Source organism: Procambarus clarkii, chromosome 1, assembly GCF_040958095.1.
Source record: "Procambarus clarkii isolate CNS0578487 chromosome 1, FALCON_Pclarkii_2.0, whole genome shotgun sequence".
Classification (NCBI taxonomy): Eukaryota; Metazoa; Arthropoda; class Malacostraca; order Decapoda; family Cambaridae; genus Procambarus; species Procambarus clarkii.
The window spans coordinates 19,752,325-19,774,185 of record NC_091150.1 but is presented as its reverse complement, the minus strand read 5'-3'; the positions used below and the strand labels follow the sequence as shown (position 1 = coordinate 19,774,185).

The 21,861-nt window shown below is 42.9% G+C and overlaps 1 protein-coding gene across 1 annotated transcript in view; it reads left to right on the top strand.

Annotated features, from left to right (window-relative positions):
• Positions 1 to 21,861, top strand: part of LOC123753965 (Inositol 1,4,5,-trisphosphate receptor) — a 402,759-nt gene that overhangs the window by 66,065 nt on the left and 314,833 nt on the right. Inside the window, 3 exon segments of the mRNA XM_069331935.1 lie at positions 14,236 to 14,322; positions 18,643 to 18,903; positions 20,651 to 20,881. Coding sequence (XP_069188036.1) covers positions 14,236 to 14,322; positions 18,643 to 18,903; positions 20,651 to 20,881 — 579 coding nt within the window.

Genomic DNA, 21,861 nt, shown 5'->3' with positions numbered 1-21,861 from the left:
TAGAGGTTACAACAAATTCTGTCTTCTCATAGTTAGGGACGGGTGTGTGCACTCTTCGGGATGTAGAGGTTACAACAAATTCTGTCTTCTCATAGTTAGGGACGGGTGTGTGCACTCTTCGGGATGTAAAGGTTACAACAAATTCTGTCTTCTCATAGTTAGGGACGGGTGTGTGCACTCTTCGGGATGTATAGGTTACAACAAATTCTGTCTTCTCATAGTTAGGGACGGGTGTGTGCACTCTTCGGGATGTATAGGTTACAACAAATTCTGTCTTCTCATAGTTAGGGACGGGTGTGTGCACTCTTCGGGATGTATAGGTTACAACAAATTCTGTCTTCTCATAGTTAGGGACGGGTGTGTGCACTCTTCGGGATGTAGAGGTTACAACAAATTCTGTCTTCTCATAGTTAGGGACGGGTGTGTGCACTCTTCGGGATGTAGAGGTTACAACAAATTCTGTCTTCTCATAGTTAGGGACGGGTGTGTGCACTCTTCGGGATGTAAAGGTTACAACAAATTCTGTCTTCTCATAGTTAGGGACGGGTGTGTGCACTCTTCGGGATGTAAAGGTTACAACAAATTCTGTCTTCTCATAGTTAGGGACGGGTGTGTGCACTCTTCGGGATGTAAAGGTTACAACAAATTCTGTCTTCTCATAGTTAGGGACGGGTGTGTGCACTCTTCGGGATGTATAGGTTACAACAAATTCTGTCTTCTCATAGTTAGGGACGGGTGTGTGCACTCTTCGGGATGTAAAGGTTACAACAAATTCTGTCTTCTCATAGTTAGGGACGGGTGTGTGCACTCTTCGGGATGTAGAGGTTACAACAAATTCTGTCTTCTCATAGTTAGGGACGGGTGTGTGCACTCTTCGGGATGTATAGGTTACAACAAATTCTGTCTTCTCATAGTTAGGGACGGGTGTGTGCACTCTTCGGGATGTAAAGGTTACAACAAATTCAAATAATAAACAAAGGAAGAAAAAACTAAAAACCTAATAAAAAAAAATTCCCCTGAAATATTTTTTGGACATTGTTGAAAGTAACTAATAATAACATTGGGCAATGTATTTATATGATATATAACAAAATGGAGCATAATAACATACTTACTCATTATTATTTGTGTTATTATGTATTACTCACCAATGCTATAAAGGCTGTATAATTTATTACTGCATTATCCATCAGTTCCAGTTAATAGGAGATGTTCTCCTTATCAACAAAACTTTTTTTTTTTTAATATTTGTCTAAAATAAATTTCTGAAAATATTTTGATGAAAGTTTCATGATGCTGAAGCCAGTAAGTTGGAGATTTGTTTAACATTTTGAAGTAATTTTTACATAATTCAAATATTTTTTGCTTCCCTACCCCCTTATACTAAGCAGTTAAAGGATTTACATGAACTCAGAATACTTTGAAAAAGAAATTGACAACATGCCCATGCACTCAGCCTCTCGTCTTGACTCATGGAATTCAATATTCATAATGAAATGTAAAGTACCAGTAGTGTGAGCGCTCAATGTACTATGGAGAAAGAGGCTGGATACAGCGGAGATACAAGCAGCATTTAAATCAGCAGATATAGCGCCTCTGCACAAGGGGAGGTAGTAAAGCTTTGTTAAAAAATTATAGACCAGTTGCACTAACATCACACATAATAAAAGTTTTTGAAAGAGTGATTAGGAATCAAATAGAAAAAGTCAGATTTTGCTGGGTTCCCAGCCATATTGGAGATGCCTCAAATAAGCTTGCAGGCTCTGCCGCTAAGGAAGCCATTTATGCTTGCAATGTTTCCAAGAAATGGATTCCTTATTTGGATTTCAACGCAGACATTCATTCTGCAATCTATGACCATTGGCGTTACATGTAATAAGCTGCATGCTCTTAATAAAAGTGATCTTTCCCCTTGGTGTTCCTCCTGCCACTTTAATAGGTTGTGGAAAATGGCTTTGGCTAAGTTGCATATTGATCACACCAGCTTAACTCATGGTCACTTAATTGATCAACATCTTGATTTTGTTGTTGTTGTTGTCTGAGCAGCATTGTCCCACTTACTGTTGTGCACCGCCTTGTAGAATCTCCAAGTTTTTGGGATGCTATGTATCTTGCTTTCCTAATGGCCCCAATAGTCATTTGTCCCATGATAGAATCCTTGGTGAATCAGAAACCTTGGATATCACTCATGTTTTTGTCTCATCTTTGGCATCTAGAGTGATATTTAGCATGATTTGCATCTGCAGTGACATAGACGGTGCTACATAGTCTTCCTGGCTTGGGGCCGCCTTGTGATAATTATTGTATTTACTCTACTTGTAATGTTTGTATTTGCTGTATCGTTGATTATCATATTGAGTGGAGCAGTGTGGTCTGAATTTAAATAGCTTATCCCTCGATAGGTCATTCTGTTTTAGGTGTTTAGATCGCAGCTTGTGACTTGGAGTTGTGAATTTTGGAGTTTGGTTTTTGTTGATCATTGATTGGATGATTTTTTTGTGGGGTAGGTGAAGCCAGGCTTGAGATGTGACCCAAAGCTAACCTCACTCTTAGATGCAGATAAATAAAGAAAAGATTATACTGTTGGTCAGGAGGAGGCAGGGATGAGAATGAAAGATTATGGAAAGATAATTTATTTTGTGAGATATAGTGACAGGGCTTAACCAGCTGCTTAACTTTTTTTTTTACAGTTTTTGTTGGTCACTATTTCAGGAGGAGAACTTGTTTGAAGGGATGTTATATACATGCAATGGGAATTTAATTTTGCATGTTACTCGGGTACTTGAAGATATCTAGTTGTGTAAAGTTGTCACATTTGGGAAGAGAAGACACATGCACAGCACCAGTATATTGTGGGGTTGAGTGTACGCTGTGAGGCTTGGTAACTGCTACACGAATATTCCAGTCTGTGATGTTTGACTCCCTCGCATCATATACTTGATTTATACTCTACTGTATTTACAAAATAATATATACAAAAAATAAACCTATGTACAAGATTTATACAAGGGAAGTTTAACCTACATGACAGTTTAAGACAAAATATTTCCCCAAGTACATTGTTATGTAGCACTTTAAACTCGCAGAACATTTCAGTGTAGTAAATCCATATTAACATTTTGTTAATATTATCATTTATAGAGCACCTGCCTCAGGGTTAAAATAACCCATTGTGTTGAGCAACAAAAGATTTGTGGCCTTTAAAAAATCACTTCTAAAATACAATGCTGAAATATTAATACACTGAAAAGTGTATATATATTTAAGAGTAATTGTTTGTTGTTATTCTTAATTTTGTCATTGGTGGAGTATAATTACAGTAGTGTGGAGCTGTAGGTATAGTGTCACTGGTGTTGTATAATTACAGTAGTGTGGAGCTGTAGGTATAGTGTATAGTGTCACTGGTGTAGTATAATTACAGTAGTGTGGAGCTGTAGGTATAGTGTCACTGGTGTAGTATAATTACAGTAGTGTGGAGCTGTAGGTATAGTGTCACTGGTGTTGTATAATTACAGTAGTGTGGAGCTGTAGGTATAGTGTCACTGGTGTTGTATAATTACAGTAGTGTGGAGCTGTAGGTATAGTGTCACTGGTGTAGTATAATTACAGTAGTGTGGAGCTGTAGGTATAGTGTCACTGGTGTAGTATAATTACAGTAGTGTGGAGCTGTAGGTATAGTGTCACTGGTGTAGTATAATTACAGTAGTGTGGAGCTGTAGGTATAGTGTCACTGGTGTTGTATAATTACAGTAGTGTGGAGCTGTAGGTATAGTGTATAGTGTCACTGGTGTAGTATAATTACAGTAGTGTGGAGCTGTAGGTATAGTGTATAGTGTCACTGGTGTAGTATAATTACAGTAGTGTGGAGCTGTAGGTATAGTGTATAGTGTCACTGGTGTAGTATAATTACAGTAGTGTGGAGCTGTAGGTATAGTGTATAGTGTCACTGGTGTTGTATAATTACAGTAGTGTGGAGCTGTAGGTATAGTGTATAGTGTCACTGGTGTAGTATAATTACAGTAGTGTGGAGCTGTAGGTATAGTGTATAGTGTCACTGGTGTAGTATAATTACAGTAGTGTGGAGCTGTAGGTATAGTGTATAGTGTCACTGGTGTAGTATAATTACAGTAGTGTGGAGCTGTAGGTATAGTGTCACTGGTGTTGTATAATTACAGTAGTGTGGAGCTGTAGGTATAGTGTATAGTGTCACTGGTGTAGTATAATTACAGTAGTGTGGAGCTGTAGGTATAGTGTATAGTGTCACTGGTGTAGTATAATTACAGTAGTGTGGAGCTGTAGGTATAGTGTCACTGGTGTAGTATAATTACAGTAGTGTGGAGCTGTAGGTATAGTGTCACTGGTGTTGTATAATTACAATAGTGTGGAGCTGTAGGTATAGTGTCACTGGTGTTGTATAATTACAGTAGTGTGGAGCTGTAGGTATAGTGTATAGTGTCACTGGTGTTGTATAATTACAGTAGTGTGGAGCTAAAGGTATAGTGTCACTGGTGTTGTATAATTACAGTAGTGTGGAGCTGTAGGTATAGTGTATAGTGTCACTGGTGTAGTATAATTACAGTAGTGTGGAGCTGTAGGTATAGTGTCACTGGTGTAGTATAATTACAGTAGTGTGGAGCTAAAGGTATAGTGTCACTGGTGTTGTATAATTACAGTAGTGTGGAGCTGTAGGTATAGTGTCACTGGTGTTGTATAATTACAGTAGTGTGGAGCTGTAGGTATAGTGTATAGTGTCACTGGTGTAGTATAATTACAGTAGTGTGGAGCTAAAGGTATAGTGTCATTGGTGTAGTATAATTACAGTAGTGTGGAGCTGTAGGTATAGTGTCACTGGTGTAGTATAATTACAGTAGTGTGGAGCTGTAGGTATAGTGTATAGTGTCACTGGTGTAGTATAATTACAGTAGTGTGGAGCTGTAGGTATAGTGTATAGTGTCACTGGTGTTGTATAATTACAGTAGTGTGGAGCTGTAGGTATAGTGTATAGTGTCACTGGTGTAGTATAATTACAGTAGTGTGGAGCTAAAGGTATAGTGTCACTGGTGTAGTATAATTACAGTAGTGTGGAGCTGTAGGTATAGTGTCACTGGTGTTGTATAATTACAGTAGTGTGGAGCTGTAGGTATAGTGTCACTGGTGTAGTATAATTACAGTAGTGTGGAGCTGTAGGTATAGTGTCACTGGTGTTGTATAATTACAGTAGTGTGGAGCTGTAGGTATAGTGTATAGTGTCACTGGTGTAGTATAATTACAGTAGTGTGGAGCTGTAGGTATAGTGTATAGTGTCACTGGTGTAGTATAATTACAGTAGTGTGGAGCTGTAGGTATAGTGTCACTGGTGTTGTATAATTACAGTAGTGTGGAGCTGTAGGTATAGTGTCACTGGTGTTGTATAATTACAGTAGTGTGGAGCTGTAGGTATAGTGTATAGTGTCACTGGTGTAGTATAATTACAGTAGTGTGGAGCTGTAGGTATAGTGTATAGTGTCACTGGTGTTGTATAATTACAGTAGTGTGGAGCTGTAGGTATAGTGTATAGTGTCACTGGTGTTGTATAATTACAGTAGTGTGGAGCTGTAGGTATAGTGTCACTGGTGTAGTATAATTACAGTAGTGTGGAGCTGTAGGTATAGTGTATAGTGTCACTGGTGTAGTATAATTACAGTAGTGTGGAGCTGTAGGTATAGTGTATAGTGTCACTGGTGTAGTATAATTACAGTAGTGTGGAGCTGTAGGTATAGTGTCACTGGTGTTGTATAATTACAGTAGTGTGGAGCTGTAGGTATAGTGTCACTGGTGTAGTATAATTACAGTAGTGTGGAGCTGTAGGTATAGTGTATAGTGTCACTGGTGTAGTATAATTACAGTAGTGTGGAGCTGTAGGTATAGTGTATAGTGTCACTGGTGTAGTATAATTACAGTAGTGTGGAGCTGTAGGTATAGTGTATAGTGTCACTGGTGTTGTATAATTACAGTAGTGTGGAGCTGTAGGTATAGTGTATAGTGTCACTGGTGTAGTATAATTACAGTAGTGTGGAGCTGTAGGTATAGTGTATAGTGTCACTGGTGTAGTATAATTACAGTAGTGTGGAGCTGTAGGTATAGTGTCACTGGTGTAGTATAATTACAGTAGTGTGGAGCTGTAGGTATAGTGTATAGTGTCACTGGTGTTGTATAATTACAGTAGTGTGGAGCTGTAGGTATAGTGTATAGTGTCACTGGTGTAGTATAATTACAGTAGTGTGGAGCTGTAGGTATAGTGTCACTGGTGTAGTATAATTACAGTAGTGTGGAGCTGTAGGTATAGTGTATAGTGTCACTGGTGTTGTATAATTACAGTAGTGTGGAGCTGTAGGTATAGTGTATAGTGTCACTGGTGTAGTATAATTACAGTAGTGTGGAGCTGTAGGTATAGTGTCACTGGTGTAGTATAATTACAGTAGTGTGGAGCTGTAGGTATAGTGTATAGTGTCACTGGTGTTGTATAATTACAGTAGTGTGGAGCTGTAGGTATAGTGTCACTGGTGTAGTATAATTACAGTAGTGTGGAGCTGTAGGTATAGTGTATAGTGTCACTGGTGTTGTATAATTACAGTAGTGTGGAGCTGTAGGTATAGTGTATAGTGTCACTGGTGTAGTATAATTACAGTAGTGTGGAGCTGTAGGTATAGTGTATAGTGTCACTGGTGTAGTATAATTACAGTAGTGTGGAGCTGTAGGTATAGTGTATAGTGTCACTGGTGTAGTATAATTACAGTAGTGTGGAGCTGTAGGTATAGTGTATAGTGTCACTGATGTAGTATAATTACAATAGTGTGGAGCTGTAGGTATAGTGTATAGTGTCACTGGTGTAGTATAATTACAATAGTGTGGAGCTGTAAGTATAGTGTATAGTGTCACTGGTGTAGTATAATTACAGTAGTGTGGAGCTGTAGGTTTAGTGTATAGTGTCACTGGTGTAGTATAATTACAGTAGTGTGGAGCTGTAGGTATAGTGTATAGTGTCACTGGTGTAGTATATTTACAGTAGTGTGGAGCTAAAGGTATAGTGTATAGTGTCACTGGTGTTGTATAATTACAGTAGTGTGGAGCTAAAGGTATAGTGTCACTGGTGTTGTATAATTACAGTAGTGTGGAGCTGTAGGTATAGTGTATAGTGTCACTGGTGTAGTATAATTACAGTAGTGTGGAGCTAAAGGTATAGTATCACTGGTGTAGTATAATTACAGTAGTGTGGAGCTGTAGGTATAGTGTCACTGGTGTTGTATAATTACAGTAGTGTGGAGCTGTAGGTATAGTGTATAGTGTCACTGGTGTAGTATAATTACAGTAGTGTGGAGCTGTAGGTATAGTGTATAGTGTCACTGGTGTTGTATAATTACAGTAGTGTGGAGCTAAAGGTATAGTATCACTGGTGTAGTATAATTACAGTAGTGTGGAGCTGTAGGTATAGTGTATAGTGTCACTGGTGTAGTATAATTACAGTAGTGTGGAGCTGTAGGTATAGTGTCACTGGTGTAGTATAATTACAGTAGTGTGGAGCTAAAGGTATAGTGTCACTGGTGTAGTATAATTACAGTAGTGTGGAGCTGTAGGTATAGTGTCACTGGTGTTGTATAATTACAGTAGTGTGGAGCTGTAGGTATAGTGTATAGTGTCACTGGTGTTGTATAATTACAGTAGTGTGGAGCTGTAGGTATAGTGTATAGTGTCACTGGTGTTGTATAATTACAGTAGTGTGGAGCTAAAGGTATAGTGTCACTGGTGTAGTATAATTACAGTAGTGTGGAGCTGTAGGTATAGTGTATAGTGTCACTGGTGTTGTATAATTACAGTAGTGTGGAGCTAAAGGTATAGTGTCACTGGTGTAGTATAATTACAGTAGTGTGGAGCTAAAGGTATAGTGTCACTGGTGTAGTATAATTACAGTAGTGTGGAGCTAAAGGTATAGTGTCACTGGTGTTGTATAATTACAGTAGTGTGTAGCTGTAGGTATAGTGTATAGTGTCACTGGTGTAGTATAATTACAATAGTGTGGAGCTGTAGGTATAGTGTATAGTGTCACTGGTGTAGTATAATTACAATAGTGTGGAGCTGTAAGTATAGTGTATGGTAAGGCAATACAAGAGCAGCTGGGGCGTCAATAAGGCACACACCCGCGTGTTCAGGTTAAAGCTGACCCTCACACTTGTCTTACTCTACCTTAGTTTAAAACAAAAGTTAACATGGCTATACTGGCCTGTTGTGTTCATGGTAAAAACATTATCATAGGGAAATAAGATATATAAGCCTGCTTTTCAGCAGTAAATGATAATGTAAGGGTTCACTATGGTGAAAGTATTAGTATGTAACAGCTCATTTTGGTCTATTATACTGAAGATATAATGTGAGAGTTTGGGCTTTATCAAATATAGATTACATTTTTACAGTCATACATTGTTAGCTTATATAAAACTACTTGCTGAAAAATTATGAACTGCAAAAGCCCAATAGGATACAAAAGCCCAGTAGTTTAGAATTATGCATGAAGGTATGTACTAACATGTACATTATAAGTACAATCACTGTGGACTTGAGGGAGGAAGTTTAGCAGGTTATTAAAGTAGACATTCCATAACAAGGGAGCAGACATGCCATAGTTGAGTCCCTGGCCGAGCCTGCTCTCTTAGCAAGTCATTCCTACATATGCAATGAAAATGTGTTTTATTGTTTTCTAAAACAAAACTTAAAAAATATGGTGATAAATAGCCCAAAACGTTAATTTTTTCTTGCATTGATTTTTATTCTTTTCTCACATTTTGAGAGATTTCTAACACAATTTATGTTTTCTCATATTAATTATCATTGCCTCATATTAATTATCATTGCAATATATCACTCATAGCGGTGAAAGCCTTTAACAGGAAAAATAAAACTACACTAATAAATTAGTGTAATAAATAATGTAAATTAGTGTATTTATAAACTAATTTATAACAAATATATAAATGTAACTAAGCTTGTAAATTGACTGTTAATTGCTTAAGAGTCAATTTACTGTACATACAATTAAGCATCTTAAGATGATTAATTGTATAAAAATTTATAATGAACAGCAACTTTTGCACATGTTATTGTGTTAAAAAATATATAATTTTTTTTTTTGGCAAAGTTGTAGAAGTGTGTGATGTGTGGGTTAGTGCACAGTTGTGGTACTACTGTGAGGGAGTGACATTGTAGGTAGTTCCTGGGAGTAGTTAGTGCACAGTTCTGGTGCTACTGTGAGGGGGTGCACAGTTCTGGTGCTACTGTGAGGGGGTGCACAGTTCTGGTGCTACTGTGAGGGGCTGACATTGTAGGTGGTTCCTGGGAGTAGTTAGTGCACAGTTCTGGTGCTACTGTGAGGGGGTGCACAGTTCTGGTGCTACTGTGAGGGGCTGACATTGTAGGTGGTTCCTGGGAGTAGTTAGTGCACAGTTCTGGTGCTACTGTGAGGGGGTGCACAGTTCTGGTGCTACTGTGAGGGGCTGACATTGTAGGTGGTTCCTGGGAGTAGTTAGTGCACAGTTCTGGTGCTACTGTGAGGGGCTGACATTGTAAGTGGTTCCTGGGAGTAGTTAGTGCACAGTTCTGGTGCTACTGTGAGGGGCTGACATTGTAAGTGGTTCCTGGGAGTAGTTAGTGCACAGTTCTGGTGCTACTGTGAGGGGGTGACATTGAGGTGGTTCCTGGGAGTAGTTAGTGCACAGTTCTGGTGCTACTGTGAGGGGCTGACATTGTAAGTGGTTCCTGGGAGTAGTTAGTGCACAGTTCTGGTGCTACTGTGAGGGGCTGACATTGTAGGTGGTTCCTGGGAGAAGTTAGTGCACAGTTCTGGTGCACTGTGAGGGGGTAACATTGTAGGTGGTTCCTGGGAGTAGTTAGTGCACAGTTCTGGTGCTACTGTGAGGGGGGAGACATTGTAGGTGGTTCCTGGGAGAAGTTAGTGCACAGTTCTGGTGCACTGCGAGGGGGTAACATTGTAGGTGGTTCCTGGGAGTAGTTAGTGCACAGTTCTGGTGCTACTGTGAGGGGGGAGACATTGTAGGTGGTTCCTGGGAGAAGTTAGTGCACAGTTCTGGTGCACTGCGAGGGGGTAACATTGTAGGTGGTTCCTGGGAGAAGTTAGTGCACAGTTCTGGTGCACTGTGAGGGGGTAACATTGTAGGTGGTTCCTGGGAGAAGTTAGTGCACAGTTCTGGTGCACTGTGAGGGGGTAACATTGTAGGTGGTTCCTGGTGGACGTTTAGATATCCAGGAGATCTGGTGAGACATTTTCTTATGGGGAAGTAGTTACTGTAGTCACCTGGACACAGATGGTGTGTTACACTGAATGATGACAACTGCTAAAAGATCACGCACTGTTGCAGAGTGAATCATAAATAAATATATCAATCATAACCTACTTGATCTACAGCGTTCAGGATCTCTCTCAGATGGATACCATCTTGTACAATAACATTTCATAATGACAAACACAACTGAATGAGTATGTAACAAGCATGAAGCTGAACTTGACCTTGACACACTATCTCTAATCTCAAAACTATACTGATCCAAGTAATTACATCTAATAGGAAGTAAACCACAGACACTCTAAGACTTGAGTGCATTATATTAAAAATATGTGATTTGCTTAGATGATGCCAATGGATTGTTAAGCACAAAACGCTCATTAAACAATGTTACAAAGTAATTACTAGAATAGTTGTGCAGCCAGTACCCACGGCAGTAGCCATGGGTATTAAACCTCATAATCCTTGGCACTGTCCACATAAACAATGATTTCCATGGCAGTAGTCACAGGCAGTAAACCTCGTAATCCTTGGCACTATCCACATGAACAATGTGAAAAGGAATTTTGATACACTCCCCCCCCCCCCACCCTCACCCTCTCCCTCACAAACATCTCGTCTTTAGTTCTTGCTCTCAGTTCCTATTCCACAGTTTCTTTAAGCTGGATTTAGGTTAAATCCACTATAATCCATGATTATAGTGGATTTATCCCTACATGCAGCAGCAGTATCCTGTAAACATTATGCACCCAACAACTCTGGACTATCTCTACCCTTTAAGACCACAGCAATACCTTAATCTGATACCAACATACAACATTGCGGATGGAGGTGTTTGGGCAGTCTCCAGAGAGGAAGGGAAATCAATGTTATGGTGAATGTTCCCCTTTACCTGCCCCACCTGCTTCCCCTCTTATTTGTGTTGGGTCTGGGGACAGGTGGAAGCAAGTGAGGGGAAAGGAGGGAGGGAGGGTGTGGGGAAGGGCAGGGGGGGGATGGAGAAGGGGCACGCGGAGGGGGGGGGGGGGGGGGGAAGGAAGGAAATAGAGAAGGGGGCGCAGAGGGAACATGAAGGGAATGGAGAAGGGGGCACTGGGGGGGGGGATATGGAGAAAGGGGGCGCTGGGGATGGGGATGGAGAAATGTCCGGTAGTGTGTCATAGAACTAGGTCATATCAGTCGTGGAGTTCTATTGGTATATACTGAACGAACCATGAGCCAGAATGATTTTCATTCACAGTAGTGAATGAAAAGAAATCATGAGACCATGATTTCTGGTCTCCTCACAGAGGTGCCGGAAGTGGTGACACTTAAGATAAAATTTGCATTAATTTATTCAAGTCTGCCTCTCACCAGGAAAGACACCTAGAAAGTCAGTGAAAGAAAACAAACCATTGCTGGCTCCTTTTCTTCTCAGACTTGAAGAGAGGAGGACCTTCTTGGCCTTTGTTGTGAAGGTTTTAATTGTGCCTCCTGAGTTCTTAAACCCTGTGCCCCAGATCGGAGTCACCGCCTGCCTCGCGTTCAGTGGGCAGTTTGGCCTGTTTTTAGCTTCATAGTTGCTCTTCGCTCGCTTCTCCATCTCCATGTTGGTGGCTTCCATCTGTAGGCAATTCTCAATCTGTATGTGTTCTCGGGGCCTGGGGTGGTGAGGTCATTGGGCTTCGTTGTCTGTTAGTCAAGGAAGTTCTTCTGTGAGACCAAGATTTGGGCTGTTGTTTTTCTTTCAGCTGGTTTGCCTTGGCAGGTCTGTTCTGTGCTCACTCTGCTCGCACAGGGAAGGGAACCCTGAGCACATTCAGCTCCAGTTACACTGAACTTCTAGCTCATGCTGCACTAACGTGCACAAAAACAGCCTCAAAGGCAAACACCAGTTAGCTAAAGGCAGGAGACTGGAGCCAGAGCGAGTTGAGAGGGGCGACAAGGCACATACACATCAGTATAAGAACTGGTGATGGAGCAGCCAGCTGACCCGGTCTGCTTCCCTCCTTCCGGGAGCCGGTCGGCCGAGCGGACAGCACACTGGACTTGTGATCCTGTGGTCCTGGGTTCGATCCCAGGCGCCGGCGAGAAACAATGGGCAGAGTTTCTTTCACCCTATGCCCCTGTTACCTAGCAGTAAAATAGGTACCTGGGTGTTAGTCAGCTGTCACGGGCTGCTTCCTGGGGGTGGAGGCCTGGTCGAGGACCGGGCCGCGGGGACACAAAAGCCCCGAAATCATTTCAAGATAACTTCAAGATAACTTCCCCCAAAGGAGAAGGGAAGGTGGGACGAACTAGCTCGAGGTACAGTAGTTTCAATTATTTGTTTACATTGTTGGGGGAGTTCTTTTGGCAGTTTTCAGACTTCATATAAGAACACTGTCTTAACATCAGAGGTCCACGGCTGTTCAACGTCCTCCCAGCGACTATAAGAAATATTGCCAGAACAACCATGGACATCTTCAAGAGAAAACTAGACTGTTTTCTAAAAGACGTTCCGGACCAACTGGGCTGTGGTGGGTATGTGGGCCTGCAGGTCGCTCCAAGCAACAGCCTGGTGGACCAAACTCTCACAAGTCAAGCCTGGCCTCGGGCCGGGCTTGGAGAGTAGAAGAACTCCCAGAACCCCATCAGCCAGGTATTAACCAGGCTTCAGTTTGGTTTCTAACCATGCAGTAGTCTGTTTTATTTGCTGATTTTCTGGGTGCTTTACCTTGGTGGTGGCACTATGAAAAACTTTGATGTAAAGTTTTTTTTCATAGTGTCACCGCTGCTCCTCTCTCTGAGGGAGCCAGGTTCTGGCTCATGTTCCCCGGTAGACCAATAAGAACTCCGCGACTGATGGCACCTAGTAGTATGGCACTGTATGAGTGTAGTAGCTTTAGGGAGCCACAAGGGGCTCTCCCCATAGTCATTAGCATGGCATCTCTTGAAAAGTTTGTATTATGCAACATAGGCCTCGTAGCCTCGAGGGGGCCTCGTAGCCTGGTGGATAGCGCGCAGGACTCGTAATTCTGTGGCGCGGGTTCGATTCCCGCACGAGGCAGAAACAAATGGGCAAAGTTTCTTTCACCGTGAATGCCCCTGTTACCTAGCAGTAAATAGGTACCTGGGTGTTAGTCAGCTGTCACGGGCTGCTTCCTGGGGGTGGAGGCCTGGTCAAGGACCGGGCCGCGGGGACACTAAAAGCCCCGAAATCAACTCAAGATAACCTCAAGATAGGCAATAAATACTGTTTCTTATACTGACAGCTTATTTTGCTCCTTAAACATATGGCTTCTTACTATTACTTCCATGTCATGTGTGTAAATGTTTTTTTCTATGCGATTTGGTTTCAAATTGTACCATATTGGTGAGGTTGAGGTTAGTACTTTTATTCATTGAGTATGATATCCTATGATATCCTCTGTGACCCTCTGGAAGACTTAGTTTATATTGGTTGGTTGGATGGTTGCTGTGTCTTCTCCAGAACCTACCTAAACAATTCTGACATCTGTGTAGGATGATACAACAGTACAATTTGCATCCTTGTCTATTTCTGATCAAATAAGAAAGCAATGAAGCAAGTACAGAGCCCTACTCCGTACATCTATGCAGTAATTTATTACATTTTAAGCCACTAATCTGGCCTGGCCCCAGGCTTGGCTCGGGGAGTAAAAGAACTCTCAAAACCCCCTCCAGGTATGCTCCAGGTATATTCTTATGAATAATGTTATATTAGTATGTTTGTATAGCAATTGACCTAGTTGCTTTGGCTTTTGGAAACTTATAGCCAATCAGTAAATCTGTGGATATCAAATATAATATTCCTAAGATTGGTCCAGTTAGTAGAGTGGAAGTGCCAAAGTAAACATATCAGTTTTAATCATTTAATTAACTTCTGCAATATATGCTTGTTGATCTTGATTATTTTTTTCTACAGCATGCTGCAGAAACAGAGAAGAGACAAAATGAGGCGGAGAGTAAGAAACTTATGGGCACAGTTATCAACTATGGTATCACCATCCAGGTAAGTGTTGTCCTGTCCCTGTCACCCTCCAGGTGTATGCTGTCCCTGTGACCCTCCAGGTGTATGTTGTCCCTGTGACCCTCCAGGTGTGTGCTGTCCCTGTGACCCTCCAGGTGTGTGTTGTCCCTGTGACCCTCCAGGTGTGTGTTGTGTGCTGTCCCTGTGACCCTCCAGGTGTGTGCTGTCCCTGTGACCCTCCAGGTGTGTGTTGTCCCTGTGACCCTCCAGGTGTGTGTTGTGTGCTGTCCCTGTGACCCTCCAGGTGTGTGTTGTCCCTGTGACCCTCCAGGTGTGTGTTGTGTGCTGTCCCTGTGACCCTCCAGGTGTGTGTTGTGTGTTGTCCCTGTGACCCTCCAGGTGTGTGTTGGGTGCTGTCCCTGTGACCCTCCAGGTGTGTGTTGTGTGCGGTCCCTGTGACCCTCCAGGTGTGTGTTGTGTGCTGTCCCTGTGACCCTCCAGGTGTGTGTTGTGTGCTGTCCCTGTGACCCTCCAGGTGTGTGTTGTGTGATGTCCCTGTGACCCTCCAGGTGTGTGTTGTGTGCTGTCCCTGTGACCCTCCAGGTGTGTGTTGTGTGCTGTCCCTGTGACCCTCCAGGTGTGTGTTGTGTGTTGTCCCTGTGACCCTCCAGGTGTGTGTTGGGTGCTGTCCCTGTGACCCTCCAGGTGTGTGTTGTGTGCTGTCCCTGTGACCCTCCAGGTGTGTGTTGTGTGCTGTCCCTGTGACCCTCCAGGTGTGTGTTGTGTGCTGTCCCTGTGACCCTCCAGGTGTGTGTTGTGTGATGTCCCTGTGACCCTCCAGGTGTGTGTTGTGTGCTGTCCCTGTGACCCTCCAGGTGTGTGTTGTGTGCTGTCCCTGTGACCCTCCAGGTGTGTGTTGTGTGCTGTCCCTGTGACCCTCCAGGTGTGTGTTGTGTGCTGTCCCTGTGACCCTCCAGGTGTGTGTTGTGTGCTGTCCCTGTGACCCTCCAGGTGTATGCTGTCCCTGTGACCCTCCAGGTGTATGCTGTCCATGTGATCCTCCAGGTGTGTGTTGTCCCTGTGACCCTCCAGGTGTGTGTTGTGTGCTGTCCCTGTGACCCTCCAGGTGTGTGTTGTGTCCTGTCCCTGTGACCCTCCAGGTGTATGCTGTCCCTGTGACCCTCCAGGTGTATGTTGTCCCTGTGACCCTCCAGGTGTGTGTTGTGTGCTGTCCCTGTGACCCTCCAGGTGTGTGTTGTGTCCTGTCCCTGTGACCCTCCAGGTGTATGTTGTCCCTGTGACCCTCCAGGTGTGTGTTGTGTCCTGTCCCTGTGACCCTCCAGGTGTGTGTTGTCCCTGTGACCCTCCAGGTGTATGCTGTCCCTGTGACCCTCCAGGTGTGTGTTGTGTGCTGTCCCTGTGACCCTCCAGGTGTGTGTTGTCCCTGTGACCCTCCAGGTGTGTGTTGTCCCTGTGACCCTCCAGGTGTGTGTTGTCCCTGTGACCCTCCAGGTGTGTGCTGTCCCTGTGACCCTCCAGGTGTGTGTTGTGTGTTGTCCCTGTGACCCTCCAGGTGTGTGTTGGGTGCTGTCCCTGTGACCCTCCAGGTGTGTGTTGTGTGCTGTCCCTGTGACCCTCCAGGTGTGTGTTGTGTGCTGTCCCTGTGACCCTCCAGGTGTGTGTTGTGTGCTGTCCCTGTGACCCTCCAGGTGTGTGTTGTGTGCTGTCCCTGTGACCCTCCAGGTGTGTGTTGTGTGATGTCCCTGTGACCCTCCAGGTGTGTGTTGTGTGCTGTCCCTGTGACCCTCCAGGTGTGTGTTGTGTGCTGTCCCTGTGACCCTCCAGGTGTGTGTTGTGTGCTGTCCCTGTGACCCTCCAGGTGTGTGTTGTGTGCTGTCCCTGTGACCCTCCAGGTGTGTGTTGTGTGCTGTCCCTGTGACCCTCCAGGTGTGTGTTGTGTGCTGTCCCTGTGACCCTCCAGGTGTGTGTTGTGTGCTGTCCCTGTGACCCTCCAGGTGTGTGTTGTGTGCTGTCCCTGTGACCCTCCAGGTGTGTGTTGTGTGCTGTCCCTGTGACCCTCCAGGTGTGTGTTGTGTGCTGTCCCTGTGACCCTCCAGGTGTGTGTTGTGTGCTGTCCCTGTGACCCTCCAGGTGTGTGTTGTGTCCTGTCCCTGTGATGGTGTCCCACCTGCGTGCTTCGTCTCGGCGGCGGTATGTGGTTTTTTGGTGGTCCTTCCGTTTTTCTTTTTGTCTCTTCGTAGGTATGCTGCGTTTTGTTGGCGGGGTCTTGTCCTTCTCTTGTGGAGGTTCAGGACCGTCATCTTGGCACATACTGTCGCCTTGTCTCGTGCGGCGCTGGCGGAGTCGCTCCAGGTTGATTTCTTTTTTGGTGTTCCCCCTACTCCAATTCATAAGCTGTCTCTGGCGTGGTTCACCTCAGGCCTGCTCATGCGCTGCTTGAGCCGTCCTGGTCCTTGGATTGGGTGCTCTTTTCTCTTCTCCTCGGTTTGTTGTGGCCCCTTCGGTTCTGGATTGTTTTCCCAGGTTTTTTCTTGTTGGCACTGACCTCTGGGGGTTGAGCCGGGGAGCTTCATGCTCTCCTCCGGTGCAGGGGTTTCTGCTCTTTTGGTCCTCGTGATAGGTTTGTTCGCTTGCAGCCGTCTCCTTCTTTTCTGGTAAAGATTGACATGGCTGTTTTCCGGAGGGGTCCTTGGGTTGTTGATGCTTGGCCAGGCCGGGGGTGCATCTTGTGTTGTGTTCGGTTGTGGCACTTTGCCATTCTTTGCGTGCCACGGCTGCCGTGACCTGGGTCGTGCTTTGGGTTGCTCTGGTTTCCCTTCTTCCTTGTTCCAGGGTGCGGTTCTCTCGGGTCGTCCATGGGGTGGTTCTGTCGAGCCTGCAGTCTATTCCCTTGCCCACGACGTTCGTACCTTGACTATGTGTTCCTTCGTTGATGTTCCTGGGCCTTGTTGGGCCTGTGTGGTCTTGAGTTGGTTGCAGTCTTTTGTCTCCTCTTCGCGTTGAGGAGTGAGCGACAACCTGCCTCCCTTGTTTTCACCTATTGGTAAGTAGTTCGGGGGAGCCGACGGGACTCCCCCCAAAAAACCAGTGTTGAATGTAATGAAACGCCATTTTCTGGGTGAGACCCGTAGGATCCCCAGCAACCCCCTCTCCCTCCTTCCAGTCGGCAGTTTTTTGCGTGTTTTGGTACCCAATCTCAGAACTGGGAGTCTTGGGTAACCGGTGCGAGGGGTCTGGGACATCCCCTTTCCCCTCCTGGGACGGGAGCTGCACAGACTGCGGCGCGGCGACATGATGACGTCATGCTCATTACCTCATTTTTGTTTGGGGAGTTCAGTCCTCTAGTTCGGCTCTCAGTAGCAATTTCTTAACCCGAATAGGGGGTTTGTTTTGGGATGCTTATCTTTCTGGGTGCCTGACCCAGTCGGTGGCAGACATAGAATGCTTCCAACCACATGGGGGTTTCTATAGGCCAGTGCTCCTCGTGCCTCATTGAGGGAGCCAGGTTCTGGGTCGTGGTCCCTGGTAGGCCTAAGAACCCCATTCACACTGACTGATGCCAAAGTCTAATATTAGCAATATCAGCCTGGATAGCTCCGGGGAGCCTCCGGGTCTCACCCAGAAAATGGCGTTTCATTGCATTCGATGCTTGTTTTTTTCTCCTGTGTGTGTTATATCTTACATCTTCCTTTCTTCTTTTGATGTGACGACTATGGTATGTGACAGGGTTCTGGCTTTTGTCTGTGGTAGGCCATAATAAAATAATAAATGCCTGGTGAGATGGTACCAGTCTTGGGGATCCAGTACATAAGGTGTGAGGGAGCCAATGAAGGCCAACCCGAGAAACAAATAGTTTTAATTTGTTTAGAGAATATGTATTATTTATATGCCAACAATTCTTTTATATATTAATATGCGTCTAAATATTGAGAAATCTGCATTGTGATATTTTCTAAATGAAAAGTACTGTACAATAAATTCGTAGATACCTACTCTAAATAGCTGAAATTGGGCATTGTTTTGGAAATGGGGATTTTCTTGCAAATCTGTATTGGGTTCAGAGCAATGTTATCATAATTTTTTTTTAAATGCCTCTGTGTTGCTAAATTGAGATGCAGTTCTCACAATATTGTGATGGGAATGACCATCTTGAGTTACGTGTACAGACTGGGTTTTATTATCACCACTATTGCTAGTACATGTGCAGTATTGCTGTTACTACTACTAAAGTAAATGTTGATAGTTATACAATACTACTACTAATGTTGTACTAAAGTAGTAATTCTGTTAATTTTGTTTTTACTGTTGTTATTACTAATTTCTGTTTGATATTATTAACAGTTATTGCACCTCAAGTCCAACAAGTATCTGACAGTAAACAAGCGGCTTCCAGCACTGCTGGAGAAGAACGCCATGCGAGTATACTTGGATGCTAATGGGAATGAAGGGTCGTGGTTTTATATCAACCCGTACTACAAGCTCCGTAACCCCGGTGACACTGTAGTGGTTGGGGACAAGGTCATCCTCAGCCCAGTGAATGCTGGCCAGCAACTTCATGTCTCAAGCATGCATGATCTTCGTGATCATCCAGGATGCAAGGAGGTAACATTGATTTGCTCTTTTGAGTTTACATTTTGACATAAATTAGACAGTAATGAACATGGAACACTCTAAGTTAAATGCTAAAGTCTCCTGCTTTCATTTATCTACAAAAAAATGTGAAAGCTTCTGGATGGTGAACACATTTTTGAGTGTTAATATTATTAACACTATCGCATGCGGCGCTCACGCGCCGCAGACTTTGACAGTCATGGGGCAGATGGTGCGGGCGAGCGTGCGGCGATGCCTAAATGTGTGTACTCGTTTCAGTTTTCTCACCTTAATTCTCGTGCTACGTCATTCATTTTGGTATCATTGTGTTCGCAATGGAATTGCCTACAAGTGTATATGCATATACACTTGTAGCATCTTATTGCTTCGTAAGCAATAAGCATCTTATTGCTTCGTAAGCAATAAGCATCTTATTGCTTCGTAAGCAATAAGCATCTTATTGCTTCGTAAGCAATAAGCATCTTATTGCTTCGTAAGCAATAAGCATCTTATTGCTTCGTAAGCAATAAGCATCTTATTGCTTCGTAAGCAATAAGCATCTTATTGCTTCGTAAGCAATAAGCATCTTATTGCTTCGTAATTACAATTATTACTTAACCTATACCTATAATAGGTTAAGTAATAATTGTAATTACAAAGCAATAAGATGCTTATCTTAACATACTAAGAAGGTTAGGTAAGGTCGGTGTTTTCTATGAAGCTTTTCAAGGTAAACTAGTATGTTTAGTATGTCACATATGCATTTATTTAATAAGTCAATATTGACTATACGAAAGTGCGAGAACGGGTTGGCATATAATGTCCAAAACCCCGGCGTGACTTCCTACAGCAAAGCCTAAAGTCCGAAAAGTTTCCTGTGAGCGCACAAAATCAGTAAAATGTGTATTTTTGTTTCAGTTTTCTCACCTTAATTCTCGTACTATGTCGTTCGTTTTGGTATCATTGTGTTCGCAATTAAATTCCCTGTAGGTGTATATGCATATAATGTCCAAAAGTCTGGCGAGACTCCCCGCAGCAAAGTCTAAAGTTACCTGTGAACGAGCACCAATTTGCACACCACAACCTAATGCGTATACTCGTTCAGTTTGATAACATCAATTTTCATGTTACATCGCTTGTTTTGGTATCAAATTGTTTGCAATATAAAGGCGCGCATTTTAAAACTAGTCTCATAATAATAGAGCAATAACTGGAATTTTAACAAATATTTTAATTTTGGATGCTCATCATCACAATTATTTATATCTTTCCAGTGTTCTGACATCAATTTTCGTGTTACATCGCTCGTTTTGGTATCAAATTGTTTGCAATCTAAAAGTACGCATTTTAAAACTAGTCCCATAATAGTAGCACAATGAATAGAATTTTAACAAATATTTTAACATTTAAAATTTAGACCCAAAAACATATTTATAATCTTTCAAGTGTTCTGACATTAAGTTTCATGTTACATCTTTCATTTTGGTATCAAATTGTGCCCACTCTAAAGGCACTTATGTATTTTGAAACTATCCCGAGGTCGATTGGATAAAAAATGAATTTTATACAAATATTTTTGGAGTGGACACGAGTCCTGTCCACGGCTATGACTCAAGAGAAAAAAAGTGGATGTGATCAGTGTCCAAAGTGAGCAATACTGTTAACATTACAGATAGACAAATTTCCTGTTCTTATAATAGATGACTACATACAGTATTTGCTTGCTTTTAATTATTACTTGGAATATTTTGTTTGACAGGTCAATGTCTTAAATTCAAACACATGTTGGAAGATATCATTATTCTTGGAGCACAAGGAGAATTTGGAAGGAATATTAAAGGGAGGTGATGTGATCCGGCTCTTCCATGCAGAGCAGGAGAAATTTCTTACCATGGATGAATACAAAAAAAAGCAACACGTTTTCCTGAGGACAACCGGAAGAACCACTGCCACAGCAGCAACTTCCAGCAAAGCATTGTGGGAAGTTGAGGTTAGTCACTTGCACCATAAATTGTAAAGGTAAAGTACCCTAAATAAAGAATTGTCCAGGTCGTCTTGTAGTCGTCTACTGTATTTATCCTCATAATATTTTCATCATCGGCAAACATAGAAAGGAAGATATCTATCTTCTCTGGTAAGTCTTCCAGATATATTAGGAATAGGCTTTTTGTGTGTGACGGCCCTTTTTTGGTATACTGTAGTTTGTATTTTCCCGTGAAGCATCTCGTTGTTTCATAAGCACTGCTACAGAAAGTACTCAACAGTGGACAGTTTTTTTTGTTAGAAACTTTGTCACTGGATTTCCAACATTATGTTCATGGTTCTGGCCATAAATGTTCCATAGGTTTTTGCTGGTCCACTGATTCTAGACTTTTAGATGTTTATTTTTAGGGGTGGGGAAGTAGATTTGTGATCCCAAGAGGCACAGTTAGCTCCAGTATTTGGCATTCATTACCATGGAAGCACTCTGACTTTCCTGTCTGAAGTTAGGACATGGAATGGTTAATGCCTTGACTAGGCTTGCTAGTTGTCATGTTGCAACCCTTGTTGTCCTTTAATGCTTAGATTTTGAAACCCTAGATTTGCATACCTGTGCCCTGGTTATACTAGTTACATCGGTGGTCCCTCAAGGTTGAGAGAGAGAACTCTGGGAAATTTTCCTGTTCTTGCATTGTCCAGTGGTAGGACAAAGTGAATTTAGGATTTTTTATCCCCACTTCAATTATTCTTTCCTAGTATTGTACTGTATTTCTGTTGGGCTAGAGACCTGAACACACTAGTCTTTATGTAAATTTTCAGGGATTTTAGACTATTTGTGAACTTGAAAGTACTGTACATTAGTTTTGTCCCCTGTATTCCCTATATTGAGTTGGATAGTATCACCCTCAGATATGTGAAATTTGCAGGAATTGGATGAATACCTATTATTGATTATGGGGAGGGAGATTAGTTCTTAATTTGCCCTCTGGT